The 22,157-nt window shown below is 34.9% G+C and overlaps 1 protein-coding gene across 2 annotated transcripts in view; it reads right to left on the bottom strand.

Moving 5' to 3' along the window:
* Positions 1-22,157, bottom strand: part of TLK1 (tousled like kinase 1) — a 152,294-nt gene that overhangs the window by 10,691 nt on the left and 119,446 nt on the right. For both annotated transcript variants that reach the window (XM_028122422.2, XM_028122433.2), the window contains 7 exons: positions 21,010-21,076; positions 9,417-9,514; positions 7,020-7,101; positions 2,004-2,095; positions 1,830-1,919; positions 1,510-1,679; positions 1,091-1,226 (listed from right to left, as the gene is read on the bottom strand). In XM_028122422.2, the coding sequence (XP_027978223.1) occupies positions 1,091-1,226; positions 1,510-1,679; positions 1,830-1,919; positions 2,004-2,095; positions 7,020-7,101; positions 9,417-9,514; positions 21,010-21,076 (735 nt within the window). The remainder of the gene's footprint in view (positions 1-1,090; positions 1,227-1,509; positions 1,680-1,829; positions 1,920-2,003; positions 2,096-7,019; positions 7,102-9,416; positions 9,515-21,009; positions 21,077-22,157) is intronic.

Here is a 22,157-nt window from a genome sequence, read left to right as displayed (position 1 = left end):
TGGCTTTAAAAGAACACATGAACATGACTAATCCCTGTTCATGAAAAGTTAAGTTCAGGGCGCCTGGGTGGCTCAGTTGGTTAAGCGACTGCCTTCGGCTCAGGTCATGATCCTGGAGTCCCAGGATCGAGTCCCGCGTCGGGCTCCCTGCTCGGCAGGGAGTCTGCTTCTCCCACTGACTCTCCTCCCTCTCATGCTCTCTGTCTCTCATTCTCTCTCTCTCAAATAAATAAATAAAATCTTTAAAAAAAAAAAAGTTAAGTTCATACAGACCAAGGGCATCTTGTGGAACTGGTTATTATGTGCCTAGACTGTGTGAAGACTGTTCCAGAAACCCTAATGTCACATTTATGTTTGTAGTCTCCATCTTGTTCAATACAGTTGAGTACAGTTATCTCACCAATTACAATCTCACTCCTTTTGCTAAACTAAGTTTGTTTTGAAATTTTATAGTCTATATTCTTTCCTTCAAGTGAATTTGACAGTAAGTTTGAAAATTCACACTGAAGTGATTTTTGTCAACACCTAGGTACTCTGAAGGGAATGACATTCATTCAGACTTAGACCTGTGAATCTACAGTTCTATCTAGAGTCTATATGTATGAAGTTATGAAAAGGGATTTCTGAGAGCCAAGTCCAAAGACTAGGAATATTCCAAACTTCTTTCCCATGCATGATCAACAAAACCTCCATCTCCAATATAAACTGCCACCACAGAACCTCTACAGAGAGGACGTCATGCTTATGGCTACTGCTTGTAATAGTCAGGATGTTATCTTCATACAAGTATTTTTACTGATGATAAACATCACTTGAACATACAGAAGAAAATCCATGATTCTCCATGTAAGGAGTTCCTGGCTAATAGACACTCAAGTCACTTGCCAATGCCAAGTTCTTCTCCCTTCACTTTGCTGACATTTACAGTTAAGATCTGACGAGAAAAGAAGACTGACAACAGTAATCTCCCTCTTGACTCAAACTTCATATTAGTACCCTCACCACCGTAATCTCAAAGATACATGAAAATAAAAACTAAACTCATAAAAAGTCATCTAGACAATTTCAATATTTTAAATTATACATTTACCAGTAAGTGCCTGCCCCCTGAGAAGTTAGATCCATTCCATCTACACCATAGCTATCATCATCCATGATCTTGGACAGACCAAAATCAGTGATTTTGATTTCTCCACATGCTGTGCCATCTACCAGAAGGATGTTTCCTAAGAACAAAATATAAAGTTTTTTTTTTTTAATGATACATGGATGAAAAGCATTATATTTACTACTTTAGCTGACACTGGGGGAATAGATATATATTTAAAAAATGTAAATTTAAAATATAATTTTAAAATGTGGTGATTCAATGGGCATTTTACATTCTTCTAGTATTCCACTGACTTTAATAAACTACACCAAAAAGCAGGTTTTCAGATAACTTAATATGACTTTTAAAAACTACAGTCTTTAGAGCTTAAAAAAATTTAGACAAATTTTATTAATTACCTGGCTTAAGATCGTAATGTATAATAGGGGGTTTGATTTCATTGAGATATCTTAGTGCATTTACAATTTGCATTACAATAGACCTAGCTTCCTTCTCTGACATTAATTTATGTTGCTTCAGATAGAAATCCAAGTCATTGCCTTCACAGTACTCTAATACTGTACAAAACCTACAATGAAGAAGAGAAAAAATTAGACCTAAAACATTATCCAATAATCCCTATCACAGTGATGAAATGAAGAGTATATCATCATTACAGAATAAGGAAAGCAAAAGCAAACATATTTTTTCTTAAATATAAATCCTTATATTCACTTACGTATCTGTATCCAAGGAGAAATAATCATAGAGTTTAACTATCCTAGGGTGATCCAGTTCTTTGTGTATTCTATACTCTCTGCAGGCATGTCTACAGGAAGAGAGAGTATATTTATTCTCCATGACTATTAAATGTATTTTCACTTGATAAAAACCAGAAAGTATTACTATTTACTTGTGGTAGTTTTCCTTCTTCTCATCCCTCCAGCTTTTATTAAGCTGGTGGATCTTCACAGCAGCGTATCTTTGTTCATAGAGGTCAAAAGCCTAGGATTCAAGGCACAGAAGAGTTAGGACCAAAGACCAACTGAATAGCTAAAGAGATTTAAAAAACTAATTTGGTGATAATTTTTATAGCAGTATGAAATTAGAATATACACTACAGTTTTTGGTGATCATCTCTGCTATGATTATATATAATTTAACAACACATTTATTATTGGGAACAAGATATAAATTCCATCGTATACATCAGAGAAAACTTTAATGTGAATTTTCACATTCAGGTTTCATAAATGCCAATATACTGAACCAAGATAAAACAATAAAGCTGTTATTTGTTTTTTTTTAATATGGACCTGGCTCCTCTACAGTGGCAAAAGCAGTAAGCAGCCAACAAAGAGATGGCTCTAGTGTGTTTTTTATGGGCTGGATAAAGCAAAACTTTTTCCTCTACCTTTCCTAGCGACTCCCCACTTCTTTAAACAAGTTCGTAATGATTTCCAACTGTTTAAAAAATTCTAAACTGTAAACTTTGATTATGAAACTGTTCAAACATAACCATACGTCATTATCACACCTAACTACATCAATAATAATTCCTTAAAATCTCTTTAAATATCCAACTTGTCTTCAATTTTTACTGGTTGTCTCCAAGAGGCTTTATACTGGTTTGTCTGAATCATCAGCCTATTTCTTACATAAAAAAATTAAGAATGATCAGTATTCCTTTTAAGGTGTCAGGTAATTTACAAATTAAAAAAAAAACACTTGAATGTCATTTAAGAAAGATCTAGTAATTTGGGTTCTGCTGTGATTTACAGACAAAGGTGCCCCTTTAAAAAAGAAAACAAAAAACAACAACACTGAAAATTTACATATTAGAAAGAAGGTCCCCAGTCTCTACTCCCCCCCCCATCAACTGGTAACCTAAATATAAACAAGAAAGGTAAACTGTCACAAAATTATAAAAGCCTAAGATCAGAAATAATACAGGATGCAGTAGTTAAGAATATTCATTTTGGAGTCAGATAAACTTATTAGCTACAGAACTCTGTGCTAATACCCTCTCTTAGCCTCAGTCTCATTTATAAAGTTTGGGTTGCTGAGAGGATTAAATGGGGTAAAACACATAAAGTGTTAAACATTAGCTAATTACATTATTAAAAGCTTAAAGAGAAAAGATTAAAAAGTTCATGTGAGAATGCAAAAAAGCATAAAGGATAATAGAAAATAAAATTTTAAGTGCACTAATTAAAATTATCAATATATATTGACATATATATGACACATCTTTCTCCCAAGATTAGGTGAGTAAAGTATACCCTTCCCATAAGGCTAATATGGTCAATTACTGAGCAATTGATTCAATATTTTCCACCTTGGTGTAGATAAAAGTCTGTATTTTTTTGACTCACAACCTGTTTTGTTTCCCAGTGGACCTGGCAACCATGAAAAGGCTTTGAAGGAGTTGGAGAAAGTGGTCTTTAGTATTTAGGTCAGTACTGAACAAAGTTATTAGGCTCCACTCTGCATTTTCTATTTCCTATATAAGCCCTTTCTTCAAAAAGAAAAGGCCCTCTTAGCAGCTATCTGTGATATTAGAAACAGTGCAAATACTATAGGGCAGTGGCAGAAGGCTGTCATGAAAGGTCATGACAAAAAGCTCAGAAGCTGGGCAACTAACTTTAAGGCTGAGTGAGTGCTAACTACTTTTGGTGATTTTTAGATCCATGTAAGAATTGAGCCATGCCATTATGATCTTTTCTAGTTTGTGGCCTGAGTAAGCCTCCCTGAACCATTAAGTGCTTGAAAAGGAACTAGTAGTCGAATCAGAGACCCAGGAATTGGAAGAGAGCTCACAGATCACTCCTAATGGGTGAGGAAGGTTAGACCCATGCTGTTTAATGCCTGTCCAACTTAACAAAACAAAAACAAAATGGTTCACAGTTGAACAAAGATCAGAACTGAAGTTTTCTGAATACAAATCCCATTATTTTTTCCCAGAGTCAGAATTAGAATCCAGGTTTGTCTTCAGTAAACTAAGAAGGCACAGTCCTTGCCTCATTGAACAGAGAGGATTTCTAAGAATAGTCTGATGAGCTTACATTTGCTAAGCACCAATGTTCCTGTGATACAGCTCATCTAATCATTACATCAACCCGGGGCACCTGGGTGGCTCAGTTGGTTGAGTGTCTGACTCTTGGATTCAGCTCAGGTCGAGATCTCAGGGTCCTGGGATTGAGCCCTCCCTGCGAAGGGCTCTGTGCTCAGCATGGAGTTTCTCTCTCCCTCTGTCCCTCCCCACTGCTCTCTCTCCCTCTCTCAAAAATAAGTAAATAAATCTTAAAAAAAAAAATTACAACAATCCTATGATGTAGGCACTGTTATTATTTTCAGATGGAAGACTGAGGCAGAGGATGGTAAGTCATAAGCCCGAGTATATACAGTTAGTAAACAGTAGTCAGTACTAGTTAGTATTCAAACCTAGCCTATCTGGCTTTAGAACCCAAGCTCGTAACCACTAACTATACTAATACATAACAAAACAAAACACAAAGTGTCAACAAGGAGCTATAAAAGGGAGACCAACAGGGAAGTCTTCTACAGGAATTAAATTTAAGGTGAGGGCTCTGGAAAACAGTATGGAGGTTCCTCAAAAAGTTGAAAATAGAGCTACCATACGATCCAGCAATTGCACTGCTGGGTATTTACCCCAAGGATACAAATGTAGGGATCCGAAGGGGTACGTGCACCCCGATGTTTATAGCAGCAATGTCCACAATAGCCAAACTGTGGAAAGAGCCAAGATGTCCATCAACAGATGAATGGATAAAGAAGATGTGGTATATATACACAATGGAATATTATGCAGCCATGAAAAGGAATGAGATCTTGCCATTTGCAACGACGTGGATGGAACTGGAGGGTGTTATGCTGACTGAAATAAGTCAATCAGGGAAGGACATGTATCATATGACCTCACTGATATGAGGAATTCTTAATCTCAGGAAACAAACTGAGGGTTGCTGGAGTGGGGGTGGGGTGGGAGGGATGGGGTGGCTGGGTGATAGACACTGGGGAGGGTATGTGCTATGGTGAGCACTGTGAATTGTGCAAGACTGTTGAATCACAGATCTGTACCTCTGAAACAAGTAATGCAATATATGTTAAGGAAAAAAAAAAAGATAGCAGGAGGGGAAGAATGAAGGGGGGGAAATCGGAGGGGGAGATGAACCATGAGAGAGGACAGACTCTGAAAAACAAACTGAGGGTTCTAGAGGGGAGGGGGGTGGGGGGATGCGTTAGCCTGGTGATGGGTATTAAAGAGGGGACATTCTGCGTGGAGCACTGGGTGTTATGCACAAACAATGAATCATGGAACACTACATCAAACTAATGATGTAATGTATGGTGATTAACATAACAATAAAAAATTTTAAAGAAAAAAAATTTAAGGTGAGGGTACAACCTTTAATAAGACTTCATCCTAACTAAGAGCAAATGGGAAGCCCCTGGGGCTCATAAGCAGGAGAGTGAGATTATCAGACTGCATTTTATAAAAAGGCCACTCCAGCTGCAGCATACATCAATAAACTGGAGAAAACTCAATGAGCCCTAAAGAAGGTGATTAGCTAGGAGGCTCAGGGAGCAATGCAAATAAGAGGCAAGGAGGCCTTAAGCTAAGAGAGAGAGGGGAAGGGTCATTGCTGGACTTAAGAGAGTTTAATGATATAAGTTAGCAGTGGGCACCAGGGACTGGTTTTATGTTGAGGAAAGGAAGTTACGGAAAAGGTGGAGCAAAGGATGGCCTTAGGTTTTTCACTTGAGGGAATGGGCTGCTTCCCACAGCTATTCCACAGCAATAGCTGTGGGAAGCAGCAGTGTTAGAATAAAAAGTTTTGGAGAAGAAGACAACTTCTGTGTCAGACCTGAGTTTGTACGCATATGAAGCATCCATGTGAGGTAAAAAGACTAAGTCATGTATGGAGCTCAGAAGGAAAGTGTAGGATGGATATTATGCACACTGCCACAATAATGGCTTTTTTTAAAGAGTGAAAACCCTCTTTGGATTTCTTTCAGTTAGGAAAAACAGGCACTAATGTAGGTCTTTCGTAAAAAAGTGAAGAGGCCTCACACAAACTTTGTAAAGCAGGGGATACACTTCCCTTTATGCCATTTTGGCTTACAAAAGGTCTCACTGGAATGCTCTACTTATGGATAGCTGGGGAAACCTGTATTTGAAAAGGAGAATATAGAATGATAAAAGACCTTAGGAACTACAATTTTTTTTTAAGATTTATTTATTCACTTGAGAGAGAGTGCGTGAGCTGGGGGGGGAGGAGCAGAGGGAGAGGGACAAGCAGACTCCCCGCTGAGCATTAACCCTTAGCCCATGACCCTGAGATTATGACCTTGAGCAGAAATCAAGAGTCCAACACTTAACGGACTAAGCCACTCAGGCGCCCCAGGAACTACACAATTTAAAGGCTGGGCAGAAAGATACAAGGTAAAGTGAAAAAAGAGAAGGTACAAAACACTGAACATGGTGACTAAAAATTTTTCTACATTTATACAGGTGCATTTAAGAAACACTGACCTTAAAATAGGTAGAGATTTGGGTAAATTCAAGACATGTAAGGCTTGTGACACATGTTTAAATTAAGGGGTACAATCTTTCCATAGATGTACTATATTAAATGGCTACTTGCCTCTCTTGATTGTAATGACAGTTATTTGTATCGGACTGGCTGCTAGTAACGAGGTACCAGATATCAGTGTGATGCAAGGATATTCTCCACTCGAGATAAGACAACATAAGCCATCAGGCTCTTTTGTAATGAGAGTAGGGACATAAAAATCAGTCAAAAAAAATCATAAAATGAATCAATAAAACACAAGTACTTCTTAACCATGTACTCCTATATCTTTGCTATTTTAGTGTTAAGAACAGAAAAAAAGTCTGTATTACCTTATACACTTCACTAAAGCCACCTCTACCAAGCAGATGAAGTAACAAATATCTTTCATTTAACGTTGGGTGATCTTTGAACCTTAAGGTGGGAGAAAAAGACACTTAGGCACATAAAAAAACATACAAAAAGGGTCCTTCCACAATAAAGTTCCACTCTGTCTTCTACTTCGAGCTATTTCTTTCTCAGTTACTATTCTGCTAATTTTGAGTTCCATCTTATACTGCTTTTTGTTCTCCACCTGCATGACTATTTTCAATCTGAACTCTCTGGTGTTCACTAAACTTAACATTTAGCTGAACATTCAGGTTCAATAACCAATAGCACTCTGATAAAGACTTACCAACTACTGTATTTCTAAGAGCTTTATGAAATCCCACAACTACTCAGTAGGAATTATTTCCCATGGAAAAATATACTTTTATATTGGGAGTACGGTTAATCAAGATTTTACAGTAGTACTGACATGTGATTAAAAATAATTATATGTATAAATTGGCCTTCATACATGATTAAATTTTACTCTTTGAACTTCTATAAATAAAATTTCAATTCCCAATTAAAAAACGAAAGCTTTAAAAAGAAACTTAGAAAATCTCTCACAGATAATACTCATTACTATGGAACATTTATTGCTCCTGCTATATATTAAGCATTCATAGGTATTAACTCATTTATTTCTCAGCAAACCATATGAAGGAGGCCTTGCTACTATCTCTTATTTTACAGATGAGGGCACCACTGCACAGAAAAGTTAAGTAACTTGCTCAGGTCAACAGTTAATACATGACAGGGCTTAGCGGAAAAAACGTGATTACAAAATGTGCACTCTTGAAATAAAACAAAAACAAAAATAAAAACGATGATAGCTTTATTAATTCCAGGTATAAATATATTTTATTATTTTATTCAAAATCAATCGGATATAGCTTTGACAATTTCTTTTCTTGAAGAACTTGTTAATAAAAGAGGTATCTACTAAGTTTTTGTTTTTGCTTTTTTTTAAAGTAAAGTCTACCCCCAATGTGAGGTTAGAACTTACAACCCAAGATCAAGAGTCGCAAGCTCTACTGACTGAGCCAGCCAGGCGCTCCTCTGTTTACTTTTAAAGTGAAATGTAAAGCTATAACAATTCACTTAATTTTCATCTAGTGGACTAAGTCATATCCACAAATAAGTTTGAACATAATTTTCAGAAGAGACAACTGTAAATTAGTTTTGTCCTATCCGCTTAATTAGAATTTTCATCTGGTACATTTTGGGTTATTCCATAAATATATTATTTTATTCACCTTACGCACAGGAAGGATCTGTATATTTATGAATTATACATACACAAATGATCATGAATAGGCCCTCTTTTAAGCAAGATATTTATAGTTCATAAGAGAAACCAGCCATTTCCAATTGCGACATTCATATTAGGTCATGAAGCTTTAAATGACACAAGTCTTATAAAATATAAAAAGACACTCTTCCTCTCCTTTACATCAATTAAATCCAAGTAGTGCCTTGCCTAATTTCTGTCTTCTTCATAAAGCTCCCACCAGTCCTCAGTTATTTTCTCCTCTTTCGAGTTCCTTTAGCATTTAGGATCTATAGCATTCATTGGATAAGCATGGATAAGGACAGAGGCTGTAACTTAAACTTCTATTTCTTCTACAGTTTTCGCATAAATCTTGTTAGCTGAAATAATTTCAACTGTGGCTTACTGAACTACTGCCAGCTGAAATAATTTCTCCTTCACTATTGTAATAGTAACTTTGGTATTCAGTCAACAAGTATTTATTTTGGGCCCAGCATGTGCCAGGCGCTGGTCTAGGCTCTGGGGATATAGCAAAAATAAAACTAAGTCTGTGCTCTCGTGTAGCTTACATTTTAATGTGAGGAGACAGACAATAATAACTGAAAAATAAATCTGTAATTCCAGGTAGTGATAAATGCTATGAAAAAATAAAGCAAGGCAAGGATACTGAGAGAAGGGATGGAGTGAGGCAAAGACTTCTATCTTATACAGGGTGGCCTAAGGACAGCCTCTCTAATGATTATTTGGAGTGAAATAAGGAATAAGCCACGCAGATATTTAGAGGAAGAACACTTCAGGCAGAGGAAATGGCCAGCACAAAAGTCCAGAGATGGGAATGTGCTAAATAAACATGCTGGAGGAGGCCGGCTTGTGCACAAGATATAAATGAGGAGAGGATGACAGAGATGGGGGTGGTGAGGTGGCCAAGGACCAGATCATACAAGGCCTTCTGAAAATATGGGAAGGACTTTGGATCTTTTTCTAAGTGTTCTGAGAAGCCCCCCAACACGGAAATATCGTGTTTATGCTCTCCACAGGAGATAAAAAACTTTTTATCACGTAAAACTGTAAAATATGAATAATGACTTACTGTGAATTATCTTCATTATTTATTCTTTTGAGCTCTCGAATGTGAAGATTTCTGACTCTTTCCAAACGTTCAAGTTCTGCCTGGATTTCTGCCTCTTCCTGAAAATGAAGAGAGGGGACTATAACAAGCTCAATTTATTTGCAATATAAAAAGAGATATTTTTACCCATGCATCAATTTTTTACAGTGACGGGAAGAATAGTATGTTATAAAGTACCACTGAGTTAAAAGACCAAAGTGCACTTTTCAATGCCTGAAAGATGGAAAGAGATAAGGCAAAAGCCTATTTCAAGAAACCATCCTCCACATAAAAATCTATACCTAATGAGATGCTGAGTTTTATTCTGTACTACAAGAAATCTATTTTTATAATATTTAAACTGAAAATGACTGCAAGGTAGTTGAGGCTGACTTATAATACAAAATGAGATGAAAGTTTTATTTCTGGTACATCCCAATTTTAATTTAAGAGGGAATAATTTAATAATACAAAACAAATGAAGGTATTTTACAATATTCAAAAAAGGAAGAAAGGAAGAAGACAGAACCACTGATTATTTCTAGACCTTACAATGTCTGAAATACACAAACACACACACATACAATCTGACCACTCACTTAGGATAAATCCCACTGTTTTAGAGACTCTAAAACAAAAATTATATGGATAGCTGTGGTAGATCCTCAGTTATCAGAGCAGCTCTAGGCAAATCCTAAAGAAATTTAACATTTTATATAAAAATTTTGATAAATATTTTTCAGGTCTCAAAATACACAATTTTGAGAACATTTTAGAATCAGATCCCAAATAAACAACCACCCATCTTATACATCTCTTTGATTTGTCAATATAAATTTGAATACTACATAAGGGACAGATAAGGATATATCAAGTTTCGGTGAAAAATTCTAGAAATGCCCAATGTTATATTTCTGAATATTTGTTGAGTAAATAACAAATACAAATTGCCTTGGCCTAAATGTGTAGCTACTACCATTATAAATCTATATTAAATGGAATAGAGGTTGTTTTTGAATACTACACTTAAACATATCTGTATTATATTAGCTCCTTTTATCTTAATGATTTATCTTTGATTTAAAAAATCCTTTATCTAAAAAATAATTCTGAAGTTTACTTTGAAGATATAAATAACATTTCATTCCAAAGCAGATAATAAGAGGTATAAAGGGTATAACACCTTTATCTAAGGCTTAAACTGAAAGGAATATTCTAAGTATGATGAAGAAAAACAAATGTTCACATAATAAAAAAAAACTAAATCTAAGTATGTTGTTTGCATTCCACTTGACCCTTAAGGTTATTTTTATTATTTTAAAATGAAACTCAACCACTACTTGTTGCAGAGATAGTTAATATGGAGTAGGTATTAGATGATAAATAGAAACTTTCACAGTAAATTTAAATGAAGATAAACCTTTCTAGAATTTGGGGGAGTTTTTTTTTTTTTTAAATACATAGACTAAACAAACTGTCTTAATTTAACTGAAATTTCTTTATACAGCTTCAGTCATGAATATTTATTTTAATGAAAAAAGTAAAGGTAATAAATACTCTAGGGGATTAAATAATTGAAGATTCATTATAAGGACAGTAAATAGATTAAAAACCTTTTGAAATGAGACTCAAATTACAGCTCAGTTGTCTTAATTTATAAAAACATACAAAGTAGAATAAGAAACTGGCTATATAGGTATGTCCATGAGTATGAAAAAAATTCAAATTCATTTATACCACAGAACATAGAAAATGGTAACCTCTTCTTTCCATATTACTAACATTTGTGGTCTTAAAACTTGTGCTTCTTATACTTGTAGGAAGCTACTAAACACTTGGTAGGCTGGTGAAATTTTAAATATCCAATAAAACTGCGAAATGTCTATTAGGATACCTACTGAAATAACTGTTTTAACTTTTATTTGAAATTGTAGTATGGGGATACTATTTCAAAAGAGTATTTACAGAAATTAAATTTTACTGAGTAAATAATTTTATGAGATTCAACTAGATTGTTGATACAGTTACATTTGCTTATCTTCAGAGGTCTATACAATGGCAGTAACCAATATTGCAAAATAAATACTTATTAAAGAAAGTAAAATGTAGATCTGTGTCAGTTAAGCAAACTTTTTTTGCCCTCTATAAAACATGGCAGATATGTCCCATAAAATCTTACAATCTAAAAGCATAGGCAAGCTGCATTTGGTTTGAATTATAAAGTTTAAAGGAAAAAACAAAAGTCAGAAGCACTAAGAAAAAAAAGAAAAAATTGGATCCTCTGTATTTAAGAGGAAATGTCAAGTAAAGGAACTATAACCAAGTCTCTTTTTTTAATAACCAAGTCTTATATACCGATAGATATAACTCCTTCGTAGTCAGTGAAACATATTTACATCCTCCATGTTGTAATTTATTATTTATTTCACACATCTTGGACTTTAAATCAAAGTGACACACTTCTGGGGGAAAGATAATTCTGCAACTCTTAAATCCCACTGGGGGGAAGTACACATACTCTTACGGACTGAAGGTTTGTGTTCCCCCCAAATTTAAGCCCTAAACCTCAATGTGATGGTATTTGAAGATGGGGCCTTTGGGAATTAGATTAGGTCATGACGGTGGGGCCCTCATGATGGGATCAGTGGCTTTATATGGAGGGAGAGAGACAGCGTCTTGCCCACTCTGTCCCCTCTTTGTGGGGGCACAGAGAGTAGGGCATGTGGGAAGGCAGCCATCTGAAACCAGGAAGAAACAGATCCTCACAAGAAACTGAACCCTGCTGGATGGACCCTGATCTTAGATTTCCACCTTCTAGACGGTGAGAAAATTCATTGCTGTTAAAGACACCTAGTCTATGGTACTTTGTTATGGCAGCCCAAGCAGATTAATAACATACTTTCAGGCAAATGTTAGGACGATACAGCCTAGTACCCTTTCTTTATAGAAAGGGGCAAAGCCCAGTTTTGGTATGGCCCCAGGGTACAGCCTAGAACACAGTAGTTTCATCAACTGATTTATATTTAGTGCAGTCATTTCCAAAGATCTATCCGGTAGACTATCCTCTCCTTGGCTTGAGATAAACATTAATCTCTGGGCTGTCCTCAGAATTAATCATTTTCAGAGGGCTCAGGAGAAGCAAGTATGACCCAGGCTCACAACTGACCTGAGTCAGGTCATTATAGAATGGAATCCTCAAACCCATGGCAAAACTAGGCCAGATTACTAAAATACAAGAGATAATCCAACTAGAATAATAACAACTTTCAATCCTTGAGTCATCCACCAGCTGAGCAGTTAAAGCAGAGGTCTAGAAGAAACGAGTTAAGAATAGACTTTGAGAGAGAGAGATAGGTTTGGTGATCACACACAGTAAAAGGACACAGTTCTTTTATGTTCAAACAGAAAGGTACAGCAATGGACAATTTAACAGTATATACTACAGCTATTTTAACAGTATTTTATAATAAGCTCTTAATATTCTGAATTAAAAACCAAGTCATACAAGTATACAACAACAGATCTCAATACTGCCTCACTGTTAAACCTGCAAAACATACCACCTTCCAAAACTTTTAACTTTAAAAAATTTATATGGAAGGCAAATTCCACAGCAACTTAACCAAAACAATTTGTCCTTCAGCAGAAGTTTGACATAGAAATGCTTTCTGTTTGTAAGCAAAGTTTTTCTGGCAACCTAGTATCCCCTTGGCTCGACTTTCTAAGCCAAAAGTCAGTAACAGTAATACAGAATCTCTAAAATGCCAGGTAGAAACTGCTAGGTCGATTTTTGTGCATTTCCCATAATGGCGATTTTTAAAACACAGCAATTACTAAAAGAAAGGTGGGTGTGTAGGCATTAAAGCTATAAAGCTTAAAGAGTTATAAAATGCACTTTCACATGTAAAAATGATACATATCCTGAAAAAATTAAACATACTAGTTTAAATTTCTTCAATAAATCTTGAGTATGTTACATGTTATAGTCACAAAAAACCCTCAATTTTGAAGAGCTGCTTTTCTATAAAGCCAAGATAAGATAGAAAGTATTTTGATATATCATTCTCAGCTTGCCTATAACCAATGAGAGTTGGTAAAAAAAGAAATTTTGTATATTGAAGATGGAAGAAGAAGAGAAAAGCGTATCACTTTGAACAGCCTATTGAATAGCACTATAACATTACTTGGTCTAGGAAAACTAGTTCAGAATGAGGTTTCAAAAAGTTTAACTCCAAATTCATTTTAGTAATATGAACAATATTAATCCCTCAAAAGCTGGTATCCGCAGGTCCTCAAATTTTTTAATTTCATAAACTATAATGTCATTCTAAAAGTTTATCACCAGGAAAGTGAAAGGTGAAATTAATGAAGGCACTATTAAAAGCTAATGGAAAGGAAGGGCAGTGCAGAAAAAAAGAATTAAGAAGAAAATCATTAACAATTTACTTCACCTTTAACCCTGCTGTATGCCCCCAGATTATTTCTATTATATGCTTTCAAATACTTTAAATATGGATATGAGAGATATGAACCACTGGAAATATGAACCAACCAACAAACCAAAAAAACCACATAGATAAAGCAAGTCTGAACTTCTGGAGATCAGTTTTGAAACTATTGCCCATAACCCTGTTTTTGCTTGAGTATGATTATGTAGATTGAAAACTGGGTAGGAGGAGGAGAGAGGACAAAAATTATGAAATTCCTGGGGTGGGGGGAAGGGGGTTTATTCCTAACTACATAAATGCTCCCTCCACTCCCCTCCCCAATCACTGAGCTGGTTATTACTGATGGGAGCATACTGTATCTCCCTCAGATGTATTTCACTGGCTTAGATAATTATTTTAGAACCTTAATGCTTTCTCTACACTTCATTTCTTCCTTTTTTAGGAGGAGGGTGTGCGGTGTGGAGGTGGGGGTGGTATTTTATTCTCTCTTCAAATGCATAAATAACTACATTAAAACCCCTGGGAATAACTGTTAAAATAGGCAAGTTTTGATTCTGTCATTTCCTCCATTCTCTTTAAACAAGACAAAAGAAAACCCTTCCCAGCAGCAAATAAATGTAACAATTCAACTGACTGGCAAAATTTAAATATTTAGTACACTTCTTGAAAAAGAAATTACAGCTGCTGTATTAGAAATGCTTTGATGTTAAACACGAAGAAAGGTGCTGACAGCACTCCACAGCACATATAGGCATCATGCCTTACAGCGTATTGTCCTCCGCACTGCCTGGGTTCTTCTGAACCTTTTTCAGGATTTGGCTGGATTCGAAGATTTTTTTATTTATGTATGAAGACATTTAACTTTCTACACAATGATGGAAAGACCCTAGTCTTCTAGACTCTCTTGACGCACATGAATATACAGGTGACCCTTGAACAACATGGGTTTAAGCTGCACAGGTCCACTAATAGGCAAATTTTTTTCAACAAAGTACTGTAAATGTATTTTCCTCATAATTTTCTTAATAACATTTTCCTCTAGCTTACTGTAAAAATACAGTATATAATACATATAATATAGAAAATTTGTGTTAACTGACTGCTTATGTTATTGGTTAAGTCTTCTGGTTAACAGTAGGCTATTAGTAGTTAAGTTTTGGGGAAGACAAAAGTTATATGCAGAGTTTTGTGCACATGGGGGTGGAGGAGGGTTGGTTCTCCTAACCCCTGCTTTGTACAAGGGTCAACTGTAAAGGGCATGCAGTTATAGTTCTGACTGGGAAGGGCCAGTGGCCAAGCAATTGTTTTCTTTTTTTGTAAAACAGTGATCTCTAGACTGAATTTACAAACATGAATTGAACTCTGCTCTAACCAATGGCTAACATGACTTCTAAAATTCTTTCCAAAATTAAAATTCCATTCCCTATAAAACTGGATTAATATTAAACATTACAGAAGCAAAACACATTTTACTTCTAAATTTTCATTTTGGTAATTGAAAATCTACTACACCAAGTTAAGATGTATCACTGCAACTGGGGAAACACAGAGTAGTAATGTTTATGGATTCATAATAAGAGGAGGTAAAATATGAACACTGGGAGTTTTCCTATCTACAGCCAGTCCCATGTTCTCTCAGCAAAGTCGTCTTTATAGACTACTACTCATTTTTAAAAGGGAAACAGTAGTAAGGACAGAATGTCAAGTTTAGAATTCTAACACTCTTCTTGGCACTTTTCTTGCCCAAACATTGTAACATTCTTTGTGGGCTTAATCATGGCCTTTTCTACTACAATGTATTTTCACCAGACTTCTAACTGAAAACTACTGCCTTATACAAGTAGCATCTTTTATGTTCTAGAGAAATATAACGTACAATGTGGTTGGCTTTAATTGAGCGAAGAATTCCCAAGAGATTTCTTCTAGTCATGGCCATGAATATAAAGGTGAACACACAGATTTAGAGATTAAGTCCTCTAGAATAATACTGTTCATTATTTTCATATTTTCATTCAAACAAGTGACAATAAATGTCACATATGCAAACTTATTCTTTGTGGTTATACTAAGGATCTGATAAATCAGATGATAATGGTATTCTAGAAAGAAAGACCAAAGGAGATATCAAACTTCAAGAGTTATTTGGGGGTCATTTCACCTAAAACCAATGCCCTGTATTCTCCACTGTTCAAAAGGCTTGTAGACAATCCATTGTCTTCCATTTCAACTAGTTGCATGGTCCACTGTGAAGGAGTGAGAAAAGAGCTGTGTGCTTGTTCTTGACCTGTAAAGATTTCATCATGGAAGATTAATACTGATGCTGCTGCTGCCTGTTACTGGTTGTTTCTCTTTGCAGGTGCCAATATCGGTCAGAGAACAGGATTTCAGTGGCAGAGTTGTTGCTATACTGTTATCTCTTCAGAACGGAGGCACAAGGAGAGATGAATGCCACATCGCAAGGAGCAAAGGAGAGAGAGAGAAAGAAATGGTGTCAGGTGGCATGTTGGATGTGATTTTTGTTTTAGTAGAGATTGAGATGACTGCAAATTGTTTAGCTGATTCCTTTGGTCTGCAAAGATACATTTGTGTTGGTGCTGATGATTCTTGACTAATACTGTTTCAGTTACAAATTGGTTATGTTTTTCCAAAAAAACTTCCAGCACTTATATTCAGGACTTATAAATCTCTCTCTCTCTCTCTCCCTCCCTCCCTCTCATGCACACACACAACTCAAAACACAAACATTAAGGCCAATCCCTACTAACACTATTTAATATTCCATACTGCTAATCAAATATTTTAAGTCTAGAAGATGACAAAACTTGAAGACTAAATAAAGGGCAACACACATCTGCATGCTGTTCACATCACACACTTGAGTAATAGCAGTGGCAAGACACAGTTATTAGTCCTAATAACTTCCAAAATTCTTATTTCCTCATCATTTTGGGATACTATGATGGGTAACTTGTATCATTTAAATACTAGCTACAGAGAGAATCTATTACAAGGATGATGGTTTTTCAGGGATTTTTTTAAAAAAAGTTATTTGTGTTAATTTAGTAATAATCCTAGAAAAGCATATCCATGTAGTTTCCTTCAATTCCAGAATAATGATCTGAACTATACAAACAGCAACCTAGCAGAACTCCTCACATCAAAAAGATAAATTCCCATCTAGAATGTATCAAAGACTGGTATATCAAAACATGATCATCCATAAGAGCTAAAAGGCAAAGAATTTGTTAGTTTCCTTAAATCCACAGATTCCACATGTGGCACAGGTACAGAAAATGGGATAGTTAGTAGCCTTGCCTCAAAGAACCAACTTTTTAAAGACAGAAATTTATTCTCGCTGCAACTACAAGTTTTTAATAAGGGGTAACTGGGTAAGTTTGTACATAATTACTACCAAAGTTATTTTTTAAAAACTGTTTTGGGAATAGTTTGCATAGTCTCCAGATATTTTATTATATAGCTCTTCTCTGTTCTATTCTTTTAAATCCTTAAGCTACATAAAAGGCAAGATTATGTTAGAGAGTATAGTTTTTATTAAAAATGTTTTCTTCTGTTGACCTTTAAAAATAAATTTAGAGTGAAAAACAATATACCCGCTAATAAGAAATATTCTAGCTGATATAATAGTCACTAACAATACTCAAGGAAAATAATACGTGAGGGAAAGAGACAAACTTAACTGCTCTCCTTTATCTGCAATGAAAATGAAGCATGTTTCTGAAAAAACAAAAAGCGAACACCGCCACTATTCTAAGACAGATGCAAAGAATGCTAAAAGTGAATTAATTCTTCCGAATACAATGAATCAACTTGCTATCTATGTACAACAGAAGAACTGTAGGAATAAGTGTATAGGTAATGCCACTGAAATGGGAGTGGAAAAAGGTTCATGTTTGGCTTTGCCGGCTACTAGCTTTATTAGTTTTGACAAAACATAGGGAGATCTTGGCATTCAGAAAGTTAACATTAATATTCACTCCAGAATGGTTAAAACTTTGAAGTCCATAAAATGTAATATTATGTAATTCTCCTGAAATGGGAATTTGAATCATGCCTGTGATCAGGCAGAGTATGGAAATATATCAATCACTTAGTGAATGAGTAAGCATTGAGTTCATAAACAGAATAACTGAAAATATTAAAGAATTCTTGATATATTAAAAAAAATGATGCTGCACAGTGATTTTCCTAATCTCAGAAGAGAAAACTAATAAGCCCTTAAGCCCCAGAAACATCTATTTATGTTAGCCACGGACTTACTTTTGGAGGCTTTTGCTTAACTTTCATTCCTTACTCTATCACACTAATAGCTCTGGATTTATTGTATTTCTAACCCTGCAGAATAGTGCAGAATGTGAACTGAGCTTTATGATTTATTCAATGGTAAATATATTTTTTCATATTTCAGTTTACCTATTCAATTATTATGATGATCTTTATAAAATACAAAGCACATCATAAATTATTCATTTCAAGAAAAAGTAAATAGGCCTTCTAGTCTCATATGCCCAAACAGCGTGGGCTTCCTCAATGAAACAAGTTTTCTCTTTTGGTGCCCACAAATTTAATCTAATAATTCTACTGAACTTTAAGAGTGTTTATTAAAGACAGAGAGAGAGAGAGAGCAAGAGTATGCTGGGCTCCAAATCTAAACCCTAAGCTGACACAGTACAGGTTAATTCCTGTGCAGGTACAAGGACCTCAAATACTCCTGTCTCAGAATCAGCCTATGGTAGAACTATATAGTTACAAGCTGGGTACAGTTCATGTCAGCTTAATAAACCCGGGAGCACAGGGAGCTGATAAGATAGAAGGGATAACAGCTTTTCTCTTAACTGAAGCTTGTTCTCTATGTTGTTAAAAGTATCCAATCTACTTTTTTAGAAAACAGAATGACCTATTTTAATGGCCTATTTTCCAAGTGTGCTTTAGAATGCCAAATAACGTATTTTTAGAACATGTGACTTAATGCTTATTAATTTTGCCACTCAAAAATTAATATCCAGTGGTAAGCAGGCAACTGCTATTTGTGCTCTAAGATGACACCACTTAACTCAATTTTGTTCCCTGCATGTACTACCAACAACTTTCTTTATGATGCATTCATTCTTCTCACCCAAAATAGCCTCTTAGAGGAAAATGTGAGAACTCAAGACATGACAGCATATTTCAGCATTAGTAGTTTATCCACTCTCCCAAAATATTCCATGATGTTGGTCAAAGAAAAGTAATATTGTAAACTGGTTAAGAAGATAAAGTTAGAAATCTAGAGCTGCTCAGTAAATCTTGATAAAAGCTGGAAAAAATAAAACAGGGAAAAGATTATGGCGGGGACAGTTATTAGAAAGAATGAGTAAATACAAAAAATGGAGAAGTCAAACAGGGAAAGAGGCTAATATGGAAGTTAGAAGTCAAAGCGTAGTGTTCTACAACAGCTTACAACTGTTTATATAGTATCTAGACATTTAAGTATACCTCACTTTAGAACACTTACAAAGAAGTGTTTCAGAGAAACAGTATTTTCAAAGTACCAGGAAAGCTTTAATATCAACCAAGCACAACCAACTAAAACCAAAAGCAAACCCTTCTCTGAAGCTTTTCAAAAAGTGAAGTATTTTTTGTAATACAAATCACCAATTCCTAATTTAACTGCTTTATAATTTCAGATTTTATATAACAGGTTTTCATAAAATACGATACACACACATAAGATCTCATCACTAAAAAGAGTAATTCAAAATTAACTATTATATGTGAAAATAATAACCCTCAAAGTATCCCATTATCATGAAACACTGGTTAGAAAATAATTTATAAATCTTTACAGGGGACATCAAACATAGGTCTAGAGGAGTTCATTATCAAAATAGCTTAGGTGGACACACAAATACCGATAGTAATTCTGTACTACAAAATCCTTCAAGAGTCCCATTACAACCCCATCTGTTACAGAGGATAGACTGAAGTTGTCTACTGTATCTCAAAGAACAGGAAAAATGGTAATTTTAACAAAACAAAATACACCTTAAAAAAAAAAGAACAGAATAAATTATGTTAGAATTTAGTGTTAAAAGTAGTTTGGGGTTGAAACTTTTCTAAGCAGGGGCATAGACAGATATGACACAGTTAAAAAACACTAATGCAAATTACGTGTGTGTGTGTGTGTGTGTATTTTTTTATCCCTGTAACTGAATGGCAGGGGTCTGAAGAACCTTGATAGTATTCCAAAAAACAAAACAGTACACAGTATGATAGCAGCTGCTACCAGAATGGGCTTTTCTGTCCTACCCCACCCCACCCCAGGAAGACAACTTCACTGAAGCTATCTTTGATTAGTTCACTATCTCAATTTTAGCGATTATTCAGCCTATTAAAAAAGTATGTAAGTAACGTGACAAAAAGCAGAATAAAAAATTGGGCCAAAGAAAAAGAATTTTACATCTGTCAGGTACTTCATTTTGAGTGGGAAAATCTACTCTATTATTATTAATTTGAAATGGTTTGAACTAAAAATATGAACTGTAAAAACAATGAACTGATTGTAATTTCATAGTTTACAAATCAGTACAAAGCTATACATTATAAAAATTGACTATAACAACACATAGCAACATTCTGATAAACTATATCACTTCATACTATTACTGATGATTAGGCTCTCCTAAATTTGCCAATGTACATATATTAATTGAAACATTTAATCAAGCATTTGATAGCTTAAAAGTTAAGCCAAAGAAACAAGTTTGTTATTAATTTATCCTTATTTCAGTTTATTATAAATGGATACAAACAATATGGAAATTTACATTTCATCTTAAAAATGAAGCATTTTTACAAAAACAGTATTTAAACAGAGTAATCCTAAGACCCTGAATGTCTGGCCAGGAGTCACTTCTCCACTATAGGGACATGGTATTATCAGCATCTCAATGTTTGTACGCTGCCACAAGGTAAAGGAATGTTATTTTAATATATTCAACTTAAAAATACCCATCTTTTTTGGTCTAAACTCTGGGTACTTTCTCTCTTAAGATGACTTTTCCAAGAAGAGACTTATCTCTCCACAACCTCTGGTAACAAACTAAAAATTGAGCATATGCTTCACATACCTTTTTGAGATGTCCTAGTCTAAGTTTGAAAATTTCTTCCTGTTCATGATATTCTGCCAAAGTCAACCTGTCAAAAATGAGATGTAATTCTAGATATTAAGATTAAGTTATTATTTCTTATTAACAACCACAAAAGAAGATAAAATACTACAATGTTGACATTTATCCCAAAATAAGCCAAAAGTCCTTTACAATATTCTTCAGAATATAACTAATACTTACAGATGGAACAACTAATTCATAAATTCAGCAACTATTTAATGAGTGCTATGTATCAAGTGGATGTCCCAGAATTTCAATACTCAGGGTACAATGAAAAAGACATTTTCTCTTTTCATTTTAGTTCGAACTTACACTCTATACGCCCCACTAAGGAGGCAGAAAAGAAACAATTTAATAAAGAAGTAAAATAATCCCAAATAACAGTAAGTGTTATGAAGAAAACAAAAACGCGTGGCATGATAATGACATTGTATTACAGTAATTTGTACTGAGTGTTAGAGAGGTGGTCTTGATCTAAACATCAAAAAGACAACTACAAGAGAACCTGGGCGAGTTATGTTCTAGACACAAGCTACAGCAAGTGCAAGGATGCTACGAAGGACTCAGGCTGGCATACTGTAAGAAGAGAAAAAAATGTCAGCATCAAAACAGCCAGAGAGGCTCTGAGCAGTAGGACAGGCAAGCAGGGGCCAGCTTATGTGTGGACTTCCAGACCAAGGAATGAATTTCATTTTACTCTAAGAGTACTAGAAAAGTACTGCAAAGAGAATCCATCCAGTTGGGTACTGGTTTAAAAAAAAAAAAAAAAGGAAAAATACTAGGAAGTTTTTTTTTCTGCTTCCATGTGTTAGTGAGGAAAAGGAATGCTAAAACTATAGTCAACGCACCAAATTCTTAATATAAATAGACATAAGACTTTCAATCTTGAAAGTACTTTACGGTTATTTTATTTTTCTCAAATATTCATATGTAACTTTGAAATATAACTAGCTTAATATATGTAGAACCGTAAGACATAAACAATAACATTTCCTGAGAAAAAATTGTTTTCTGATAAAATAAAAGAAGAAAACCACTCCACAATAAAACAACTTCCATTTCATACCCCAATACTGAAAGAACTGCTTTTATCAAGGCTGTTTGTT

This window comes from Eumetopias jubatus, unplaced genomic scaffold, assembly GCF_037043125.1.
Source record: "Eumetopias jubatus isolate StellerSeaLion01/CBP00866 unplaced genomic scaffold, mEumJub1_p1.0 scaffold_3, whole genome shotgun sequence".
In the NCBI taxonomy this organism is placed as follows: domain Eukaryota; kingdom Metazoa; phylum Chordata; class Mammalia; order Carnivora; family Otariidae; genus Eumetopias; species Eumetopias jubatus.
The sequence above is the reverse complement of the archived record's forward strand: the minus strand, read 5'-3'. Positions and strand labels throughout refer to the sequence as shown.